This window comes from Bufo bufo, chromosome 3, assembly GCF_905171765.1.
Source record: "Bufo bufo chromosome 3, aBufBuf1.1, whole genome shotgun sequence".
Lineage (NCBI taxonomy): Eukaryota > Metazoa > Chordata > Amphibia > Anura > Bufonidae > Bufo > Bufo bufo.
In genome coordinates, this window is record NC_053391.1 from 68,084,544 (window position 1) to 68,096,760 (window position 12,217).

General features: G+C 44.5%; 1 protein-coding gene across 1 annotated transcript in view; it reads left to right on the plus strand.

Moving 5' to 3' along the window:
• The window catches only part of ROBO2 (roundabout guidance receptor 2), a 457,929-nt gene that overhangs the window by 373,167 nt on the left and 72,545 nt on the right, over positions 1-12,217 (plus strand). The window contains 3 exon segments of the mRNA XM_040423235.1: positions 4,857-4,886; positions 4,888-4,990; positions 4,993-5,088. Of these exon segments, the coding sequence (XP_040279169.1) occupies positions 4,857-4,886; positions 4,888-4,990; positions 4,993-5,088 (229 nt within the window).

Sequence of the window (12,217 nt, forward strand, 5' to 3'; positions counted from 1 at the left end):
AATGTGCCCTGCTGGAGCCTAAAAATTATGCATTTACCCTGACAGAAAAGAACTTGTGATTATGTGGCTGGAAGCAGGGCCGCCTCCAGGTTCATGTGGGCCCTTGGGCGATAAATCCCAGTGGGCCCCCTTGAGGCATTTTTGTACATTTACCATGTCCCTCTGTGACTCCCACACAGTATAATCACCACCAGTGGCCCCTATACAGTAATAATGACCATTAGTGGCCCTACACACAGTATAATGACCCCACAGTGGCCCTCTATTCAGAATAATAACCCCCAGTCGCCCCCCATTTAGAATAATGACCCGCAGTGGCCCCCACACTGGGGGTTATACTGTATGGAGGGGGCACTGGGGGTCATTATACTGTATGGTGGTCTCTGGGGGTCATTATATGAATGGGGGGCTCTGGTGGTCATCATACTGAATGGAGGTCATTGGGGATCATTATACAAATGGGGCGACTGGGGGTCATTTTAAGGTGTAAGGGGCCCTCACAGTGTAATGACCCTCCCAGTGGCCCCCATACCTATCATTGCTGGAGCGCAGGGGAGCCAGCGGTCCTGTCATTCACTAACCACAGCTCCCTGAGCTCCTTCTCTCTACGCAGAAAATCTGAGTGTGCCCCCTGCCCCCCCAGTGGGTTCACATCATGTTTTTCCTATTGGTTTAATGTATACAAATGTGCAGCACTCCACGTTTTTGTATCCTGCAGAGTACAGTAAAAAAATGCATACGTTAACGTATATAGATTTTTTACAATGGAACTGTATAGTGAACGGATGCCACTGTACGGCATCAGTCTGAGGCATCTGTTAACGTATATATTTTTGGTATGCATTAAATGGATGGCAAAAATAGGATGTGAACCCAGCCTTAGTGTCAGAATAAGCACCAGTACACAGCGGAGCAGCGTGGCGGAGATGGGAGGTCGCCATGTACTGACAGAGCGCTAGCTGGTCCTGGTGGTCAGAGATGAAGACTGTGCTTCCCAAGGATCATTTATCTACTAGGAAATACAGGGCACGGTATAATACACTAGAATCTATATAATATAAAGAAATAAGCCCTACCCCCGAATGATAATACAATTAGGGGGTCATTTATTATATAGAAATACATCTATGTTAGCACTGCAATCTGCATCTTTTTCCCGCTCATGCCATGTCTAAAAAAGGTGGCATGGGTAGGGAAAGGGATACGGTTATGGCCATACATTGACCGGATAACACCTCTGTACAGTGATTGGATAACACCGCCATACAGTGACCAGATAAAAGGGTATAAGAGGGGACAGTACAGGGAATGACTAGAGGCTCTGCACAGGGTGTGGTAGGAGGGCACAATGCAGGGTATAATGAGGCACAGTACGGGGTGAAGGGCACAGTATAGGGTGGGTGGCACAGTCACATGACCCTGTGACATTAGAAGGTCCTTATGGTGAATGCAGTTCAGACGCCACGATAATGAGAGGCAGAGGGGTGAGACAGGGGCCCGGGATGGACAGGAGGGGTGAACACAGCAAGTAGGTGGAAGGGGCTCTGAGGGGGATTCATACAAAAAGTAGTGGAAGGTGGTCTGTGCAGGGCAGCAATAGGAGATAGGAGGACGGAACAGGAGCTCTGGATACACGAGGGAAGAAAGGAGACAGAAAGGGGATCCATGAGATAGGACAGGATATGGGGGGGCAGGTGTCATGGAGGCAAACTGCTTAATGAAGCAGTAAAACAATTAAATAGCATGAAGCAGCATCCAGCAGCAGCTCAAAGAGTTCCTCTCCCCTCCTGTCCCACAAAGAAGAGACAGTCACAGTACAGACTCACTGACAAACTCTGCCTGTCTGAAGCTGGTAAGGTAACCGGCCTCATGTGACTCAGAGGGGCCACCATCTGTATTGATGGAAGTGCTCATAGCAGCTCAGTGGGCCCCCTCAGAAGCAGTGGGCCCCGGCATTTGCCCGGGTTTGCCGGGTGCTGACGCCGGCCCTGGATGGAGGTACATTAGGCGGTCACTGGCTAAAAATTTTACTGTAGGCCAGTACAGTCCCCAAAAATTAGGCATTCACTTGACAGAGAAGAACTTGTGATTATGTGGCTGGAGGTACATTAGGCGGTCACTGGATAAAAATGTTACTGTAGGCCACTGGAGTACAGGCTCCAAAAATTAGGCCTTCACCTGACAGAAAAGAACTTGTGACTATGTGGATGGAGGTATATTAGGCAGTCACTGGATAAATATTTTACTGTAGGCCACTGGAATAGAGGCCCCAAAAATTAGGCATTCACCTAACAGAAAAGGCCTTTTATGCCGCTGTATATACATAAGAAAAGGACCATTCTTTGTTCTGGGTGGTGGCAGATATGTGTGGGCTGGCATGAGGAAATTAAATTACATGTGGTCGTCACAGGTGTGGAATTCCTCAGGGATCCATGCCTCATAAATTTTTAGAAATGTGAGGTAGTCCACACTGTCATGAGCTAGGCGATTGCGCTTATGGGTCACGATATCCCCTATTGCGCTGAGCGTCCTTTCAGACAGGGCATCGACAAGGGGCAAGCCAAGTGTTCCATGCAAATTGCGCCAGATCTGGCCACAGGTCAGCCTGCATACCCAGTAGTCAAGGGGTTCCTCGCTTCTCAGAGTGTCCACATTGGCCGTTAACCCGATGTAGTCGGACACCTGTCGGTCTAGGCGTTCCCTGAGGTGTTCCCTTTCGTGGAAGCAGGTATATCAAACCCCTTAATCAATATTTTGAGAAGCAGGTATATGCAGGCCTCAATCAATATTTGGTGGAAACAGTATATCGAACCCCTTAATCAGTATTTTGTGGAAGCAGGTATATCACACCCCTCAATCAGTTTTTTCTGGGGCAACAGGTATATCACACCCTTTGCAAATAGTTGTTCCAATAGCGCTTGTCCCTCTATATAGCTGCTGTATCGCAGCAGAAGCACACACAACTGCTGAACAATCCAAATGCACTATAATATACTTTCTATGTTTGAAAGTATATTATAATTATATCACACTCCTCAGTATATCACACCTATTGATAACACACCTATACCAGTCCTTAAAAGGACTTTTGTGGCCCTATTAGCTAGCGTTTGGTGTCCCAAACAGCCTGCCCCGGCTCCACAAAGCAACCTCTCCCTCCTCAGGCAAAACACAGAATGTAAAATGGCTGCCAGATCGGGTTCTTTTATAGGGTGGGGGTGTGTCCATGCGCTGAAACATCTCAATTGGCTGTCCTGTCCCACCTGATGGATGTGTCATGGATCAAGTTCGGCGCAATGCAAAAGAATATGGCGCTGGCGGACATGGCCATATTTTGGCATGTTCGGCGAATCGCATACGCTCAGAGTTTGCCGCAAAATGACCGCCGGGCGAACTACAAGGCCATCTCTACTTGTGACATTTTATATAGTTCTTTGGGACTATATATATTTAAATAAATTTAAATACATGAGCTTTAGACCTGTTTTAAGTTCTCGATCTGCTCACCAGTACAATTTGCACAATATACATGGATTTTAGGTGCTACAGTGGTGGACGGGCTCCGAGCATACAATTCTGGTTCATGGAAAAACCATAATGCTCTATGTACCTATGAAAGCCAAAGCTACTTTTGTGCTCCTAAAGTCAGTGTTTAGGACATGCATTGTACAATATTCCATAAAAAGTTATAGGATGAACAACTATATATTCATCACATGAGTTTGGTATTAAAAAATCTAGGCAATGTAATAAAGTATGCATGTAGACTTATATTAGTTATTTTAGGACAAGATGTGAACCGAGCCTAAAAATGTAGCTCTGGTCAGTAACCACATCACTTTTACACATACACATAATTCAGTTTTGCCTTAAAGGTATTTGAAACATCCCCCCATGTGCCGGGCCCCTCACATGTAATATACTTACCCCGCTCCCGAATCCTGGTCCCTGCGCTGCTGCTGCTTCTCCCTGTACACGGATGAAAACATCCGGTGTCGGGGGGGAGCAGCCAATGACAGGCGAGGACAGGGACTAGCCTCCCTACCATCACCTGTTAAGTTAATTTTTAATGATTTTTTTAATTTTCCCTCGCCTGTCCCCTCGGTCTAATACAACATCAGGTGTAACTGTACCTACTTTTATTTTCCGCTGAAAACTGCAGTTATTGCTTGGCCGCAACTGATTGCAATTACCTCCTGCCTGGTGATAACAGAACATTATTGATTGGTTGTGTGCTGGGCGCCATTTTACTCAGATTCGACTGAATCTAACTAGAAAATATTCAGGTTCGATTTGGTGCCTAAAAAATCGGAGATTCAGAACGAATCTCCGAATAGATTTATTATCTCCAGTTAAAAACATTCCTTTTTTCTCCTTTGACAATTTTGAATGCAGTTATGGTTCTGTTCTTGTGGCTGTATAAAGAGTATACGTGTCATCTACCCAAAAATACTTGTTTATGGACTTGTTTTAATGTCGCATTCATTAAAATTAAGTTTTAGTATAGACACCTGGTTCGGGGTTGCTCAAAAATATCATTGGACTTTGTCTTAAGACATCTGTCTTATGCAACTCAAATAAGATGATTCCTAGCACAGTGCACAGTTTATGACTCACATTATTAGTGAAGTTGAATTTATGCCAGACTCTAAGGTGTCAATTTTTCTTTTAAAACCTCAAAAAAAAGTTTAATTCTGTTAGTAAAATAGGAACAAAACTGTGGATGTCACATATAGTTGTTCCTCATTAACTTTAAAAACAAGAGCTCTAACCGTAATTTCTGACAGACTTTTGATTCCTTGGTTGTTACTCTTCACCCCAAAACATTAAAATTATTCAATTTTGAATTATTTCAGGTGGATCGTCAATCCCAGTTCATCCAAGGATTACAGGGTGATGTACCGTCAGACAACCGGTCTGCAGTCTCCATCGGCATGGCAGAACTTTGAGGTCAAGGTTCCAGCCGAACGTAGCACCACGATCTCCAATTTGAAAAAGGAGTTACTTATGAGATTAAAGTTCGACCTTATTTCAATGAATTTCAAGGGATGGATAGTGAGTCAAAGTCAGCCCGGGACAACGGAAGAAGTTAGGAGCTCAGGAACTGCATACATTTACCTTATTATATCACCCTTAAAGAGATTGGAAATTGACTTTTACAGATTTTATTTTTAATAAATTGTGCTGTTGCTGCAAGATAAAGCTTGATATCTACTAAAGGGTCTTGACATCTCAAAAAACAAACAAACAAACAACCAAACCTTTATGTCAATCTTCAGTTTTTTAGAGACCTTGAGATACAGGGACCCTGCACGTAAATACGTTTCCAGGAAGATATCTCGAGCTGTCCTTCCCTTTGTGAAATCTAGTTATCTTTCAATTAAACCCTACATAGTACGAAATATGTTTTTTACTTCAAATCTGTGCCCGGCTCAAGACAAAGTGACATTTCGTTTTATTGCCCCAACCTGCAACTAGTGTCGTGGTAATTTCATACTTTAAAGGACACTTAAAGTGCCACTAGACTCTCAGTATTGAGCAAGATGTTGTAGCCCAGAGATATGTAAAAGTCACAAGGCTCGATCTGTTGCCCAGATTAATGTAACCTTCAGAGATGCTACTTGATGCCATCGCTTACTGGCATCTGTGATAAATAATTTTATCATCTGTCAAATGTCATCAAGCACTGGAGGTAATCGGTGTCGAACTGCTGCGGCGCAGAGCGATTTCACAGTTTACGGAGTTTAACGTATTGGCACTCAGGTCGAGCAGCAATAAAATATTGTATAGAGTGGCACATGTATGTTTGATTTGATTTGCCCTTGACACCAATTTTAAGTGTTTCAAGGTCCAGTTTCTTTATACAGGACTTTGTTAAGTTACCAAATAATTTCTTTATAATACAAAGTATGAAAAATTCAACTCACCTCCCTTCACAATTTTACATATAAAAAAACCTCTAAAAAAACAATGGTTATCGCCATGTCCGAAGGATTTCTGAACTATTAAAAAATAACAATATTTATTGTGTGTGGTAAATGCTTTAAAAAAAGAAAATAACGGATTTGTTGTTTTTTAGTAAAAAATAATCCAAAGTCATCTAAAACTCGTATGTACCCCAAAACGTAAAGCTCACGCATGTTATAAAACAAAACCCCCACAGATCACTGTAGATGGAAAAATAAAAAAAAGTTGGTCAGAATATGGCAATACAAATATATGTTTTTTTAAGTAGTATAACATAATACAAGATATACTGTATTTTTCACCCTATAAGACGCATCTTCCTAAAAGATGCACCTAGGTTTTCATCAGACCTCAGATCAGACCCACAATCAGAACCCCAATGTTAATCAGACCTCAGATCAGAACCCCCATTCGGACAGTTGAGACCCCCAATGTTAATTAGACCACAGCTCAGACCTCATATCAGATCCCCAATCAGAGCTAAAATCTGACCAAAAAAAAAAGTTAATAAATCAACTCACCTTTGCTGTTGACCTCACTTCCGGAGATCCAGCGCTTTTCTTGCCGCTCTGTACTGTGACCGGACATCACACAATGTGAGGTCACAGAGCGTGCCTACATCCTCACGCTATGCGCAGGTCATAGCACAGAGTGTGGTGCCATCAGAAGAAGAAAAGGGAGCAGTGAGAATTGCCAGCACAAAGAGCACTGTATTCACCACTCCCTAGTCCTACTGTACTAATTAGCGCTTCTATAATGGCCATAAACACAAAATCCAATTTCACCCAACATCAAAACATAATCCTGTAACATGGAGAAGTGAGGTTTTATCCCTGTCCTTTTGATTCCTAATCTCCAAATCTGCTTGGGGCTCCATGTCCCATAAAGCATGAGGATAAACATCACAAACAAGTTGAATATCAGTGATCAGATGTAATCTATGGAGGAATCTGTTCAAGCGTTCAGTTTCCCTCCACAGGGGAAATTTATTATTACACATCCACAGAATAGAAGAAAGGCTCCAGCACCAGACATGGACGTTGTAAATAATCCCGATCTTTATTCATCACCAAAATTCAGGTAAGTACAGCAAACCGTGACACTGGCTCCCACTTATTCCCAAAGATCTACGCGTTTCTAACAGTAGTGTTCTTAGTCATGACTAAGAACACTACTGTTAGAAACGCGTAGATCTTGGGAATAAGTGGGAGCCAGTGTCACGGTTTGCTGTACTTACCTGAATTTTGGTGATGAATAAAGATCAGGATTATTTACACGTCCATGTCTGGTGCTGGAGCCTTTCTTCTATTCTGTGGATTACTAGAGGTATCTTAACATGGGTCTCCACTCCATTAATTCAGATTCAGTATAATGAAATAAGGTTTTTAAGCAGGACAAATTTACGGCAACTTTAGTCAAAATTGAGTTAGAACTTCCTACCCCAGCTTGTGTTATTTTGCACATACAATCATGAATGTCATGGGGAAATAATGCCTGCTACCATACATGTTCTGTATCTGATAAAACATTGGTCTTTGACACAGTCATGTTTCCTTCCAGGAAAAAAAACAACCCGTAGTAGAGCCTTTTACTGTAGCTCAACATAAATTTTCATTTGAGCAGCCTTCCCTGAATAAAAAAAAAGCAATCTCTTGAGAGGCAAACAGGGCGGCCTCATCTAAAACCGAGAAGAGCGAGATGAACAAATCAAAGGTACTTGACACATTCAAAGAAGGCCAACTTTCACTAGATTACTTTTATATAGAATGGTACTTCAAAGGCCACCATCCAAAAATTAATTTCCCCACCGTTAGACTTCTTATCTGGAGCCGGCATTGTCACCATCTCGTAAGGATCCATCTCCCACCTCCTTTTTTTTGGCCTTGCGAAAGTAACAAATGGAATTCACTTTGGCTGTAGAGGAAAAAGATGAGCAGCGATTTGGGTCCTTGCGCATTTGTGGAAGGCAGCTCAGTACTGAAATAATTGACCTGTCAACTATCAGGTCTGCGTCTCCACAAAAGCCGCAGCAAGGGAAATGAGAAAACACTTTAAAAAATGTTGTTTTGCAATGTGGTCTATTTAATAACCAGAGCTTCCACAGACAAGCGCTTTAATATATATAGCTATGCCAGCAAGGGAAGATCTAAAACCACCAGAGAAGGATATTGTCAAGTCGATTTTTTTTGGAATTCACCACCTTGTGAGAGTTTATTCAGAGCGGCGGAATAGATTACAGGTGTTGGTGCTTGATTTCCACAGAGCTCTATAAAAAAAAAAATACAAAATAAATGCTAAAAAATAATGCCATGATTCAGTTCACAGACAATCCTTACACTGTGATTTTTGCAAACCTTGACCATAAACAGCTTTTTCTGTAAATTTTGTATAGAATCCAATAGATAAGACATCTGTAGGCTTGTCTATGAGATCAGAAGCATATGGAGATACAGGACTTAATATGGCTGTGTGCATGAGATCTTATGCATAATCATCCTAGTAAAGATTTGGGCAACTAAGCCAGTTTTCCTGATAAATCTTCCCATTTGTGAGTATTGACTAATTTTAAAATGGAGCATTGATAAAACGGAAGGGTCAAAAATGGATGTTCCAGTATTTTTTTTTTTGTATTGTTGCAGCTCAGCACTTTTGTTGAAAGGGCTATTCCCGCCTCACAAAGTGACTGCATATTGCTAGGATATGACATAACTTTATGATCATTTGGGACCGCCATCAATCCTAAGAATCAAGGGGCCAAAGTGCTAATTCTGTGCTGTGGCCCTTTCATTCCCAATGATGCTTCCAGTCACTCTGCTTTGCAGGATCGGTGGGCGTCCCAGAAGTCACAACTAGAGATAAGGGAAGTACTGCAATATTCAATTCGGCTGCTTTACTGAATTTTACAAAAAAATTTGCTTTGCGACTAATTACTTCTTCACAAAGCACATTTCTTTGTAAGTAGTGGGTGCAATGGCAGGGAACGGTGATTGCACCGCTCCCCATCGGTGTACCCCTCAGATGCCGCGTTCATAGCTGATTGTGGCATCTGATAGTAATAACACAGTATAAAATAAATAAATCATACTTACCCTCATCTATTTGATCGCGACGAAATCTGCGCGGCCCGTGACATCATCACATCGGCCAGCGTGGTGACGTTATATGTCACGCACACAGGATTTCGTGCAAGATCTTCAATCAAGATGCGGCCTCCGGCTTGTCGCGATTAGAGATGAATTAATAATCAAAAATTTGATTCTGCTGCTTTGCCGAATTTTACAAAAAAATTGGCTGTGTAATGAATTACTTTGTCACAAAGTACATTTCTTTGTAAGTAGTGGGTGCAATGACAGGAGTTGGTGATTTATACATAATTGCGGCATCTGATATAAATAAAAGATTGTAAAATAAAAAATATTTAAAAAAATCATACTTACCTGATCAATTTACACACAATGGGCCGGCCGGCGCCATCTTGCTTGAAATTCTGGCACAAAATCTCACGCGGCCAGTGTGGTGACATCATACGTCACCGCACACAGGATTTCGTGCAAAAGTTGTAGTTTTGCAACAGCTGGAGGGCTGCAGGTTGAGCATGCCTGCGTTAACGCATCCAATGGCGCAGAAGCTGAAAGTGCTCCTGTCCAAGTTGCTGGTGCTGCAGTCCCTCCCTTTCCAAGTGGTGGACTCTGCACCTTTCAGAGAACTGATGGCTTGTGCCAAGCCGAGGTGGAGAGTCTCAAGCCACCATTTCTTTGCGAAAAAAGCAGTACCAGCCCTGCACAAATATGTAGAACAGAAGGTGGGCCAGTCCTTGAGCCTGTCGGTCTCTGCCAAAGTGCACGGCAGCGCAGTGTGGAGCTGTAACTATGGTCAGGGACAGTACATGTCCTTTACGGCCCACTGGGTAAATGTAGTTTCTGCACAGCCACACCAGCAACTTGGCCAGGTCACGCCTCTTTGCTGCTTCCGCGTTGTCACGCCCTTGGTCCTGAGACAATGTACGCCTCTGCCTCCTCATCCTCCACCATGTCCTCAGCCTCCACTGCAGGGAAAAGTCACAGTGCCCCTCCAGCATACCAAATGTGCAGGGCTCGGCGGAATCACGCTGTTCTGCACCTTATTTGCCTTGGTGAACCGAGTCACACAGGGGAGGAACTGCTCTGTGTGATGCTTTCAGAAATTGAATCCTGGCTTTCTCCTTGTCAACTGAAAATTGGAACCATGCTGACCGACAATGGGAAGAATATAGTATTGGCGCTGCATCAAGGAAGTCTGAGCCATGCGCCCTGCATGGCACACGTGTTCAATCTGGTTGTCAAGCGGTTCATGAAGTCTTCCACCCATCTGCAAGACATCCTAAAAATGGGGGGGAAACTTTGCATGTACTTCAGCCACTCGTACACCACAAAGCACACCCTCCTTGAGCTGCAGCGGCAGAACTGCATCCCCCAACATAGGCTGATATGCGATGTTTCCACCCGTTGGAATTCCACCCTCCATATGTTGAACCGACTAAACAAACAGAGAAAGGCCATCAACGATTTCTTGATGATGCAAGTGGATAGGAGTACTCCCCTGTGTAACTTCAATGTCAGCCAGTGGCAGCTCATGCGTGACACCTGCCGTTTGCTCAGGACCTTTGAGGAGGCCACGTTATTTGTTAGGCGCCAGGACTACAGAATGAACGTCATTCCACTGCTTCATGTCCTGAAACAGATGCTGGTAACTATGGCTGGTCAGGGGACAGGAAAAGTGGCACCTCGATCTCACGGCTACATGAGCCCTGTAGGGGCTGAACTGTAAGAGGAGGAGGAGGAAGGGGAGCCGGACATTGGAGCACAGGCAATGTGTAAACCAAATGGGTGGTTTTTCTACTCAGCTGACAGGAGAGGAGGAGCAGGAGGAGCCAGAGGAGCTACAGGGCGATGAGGAAGACGAGACAGAGGACCCAGACACACCGTGGAAGTATGCGGTGGAGATGGAGGAAGGGAGTCCTTCCAAGTCACTTGCATGAATGGCATGATGCATGCTCGCTTGCGTAGTGACAGACGAAATGTCACCATTCGGAAGCGGGATGCTTTCTGGCTCTCCACCTTGTTGGAACCTCACTAAGGGTCCAGAATGGGGGCCTTTTTTGCACCCATTGAGAGGGGAGGACGAACTGAACTACTACAGAGACATTCTATGTAGTCAGTTGGCCGCTACTTATCTGCACCATCGTCCATCCTCTCGCAGGTCGGGGGGCCCTCTGCGCTCATGTTCCACTGCCATGGCTGCTAGGGAGGGGTGGGCTGGCAAGAGCAGTACCAGCTCCATCAGCAGCAGCCTAAGTCTACAGTCGCTGATGAGTAGTTTCTTCAACCGCATAGTGAAGAAACTACTCATCAGCAGCAGCAGGTGACCTGGAGTGGGACCTCAACCACCAGGTGGTGGCATACTTGGACAGCACCCTGCCACCCAATATTGAAGATCCGCCGGACTACTGGATAGCCAAACTGGATTTGTGGCCGCAACTAGCAGAGTTTGCCAATGAAAAGCTGTCCTGCCCGGCCAGTAGTGTGGCATCAGAGCGGGGGCCATAGTTACCCCAAGGAGAACTCGCGTGTCCACCCAAACTGTGGAGAGACTGACCTATGTCAAGATGAATCAGGCGTGGATCAGCCAGGATTTCCAACCACCAATTTCTGATGCATCAGACTAGATCATCCATGGTGCAACACCAACACTTTGATAAAAGAGACCGGTTTCTTCTGGCTACCTGCCTCAGCTACTACTCTGATGCTGCCTGATGCCACACATCTGATGCCAACTTCTCCTTATTTCACCCACCTTCGTCAGCAGGTACTGGTATTGCCTGTTACCGGGTCACTTTGTTGTCTCCTGATGAGCTGCTGCTGCCATCTCCAAACTATGTCACCTTGCCACTCTGTGGTCTCCTGATGCTGCTGCCACCTCCAAACTATGTCACCTTTGCCACTCTGTGGTCTCCTCATGCTGCTGCCATCTCCACACTACGTCACCTTGCCACTCCGTGGTCTCCTGATGCTGCTACTGCCATCTCCACACTATGTCACCTTTCCACTCTGTGGTCTCCTCATGTTGCTGCCATATCCACACTATGTCACCTTGCAACTCTGTGGTATCCTGCTGCTGCCATCTCCACAATAAGTCACCTTGCCACTCTGTGTTATCCTCCTGATGCTGTCGCCACCTTCAGGCTCTGTCATTGTGCCATTCTGTGGCCTCC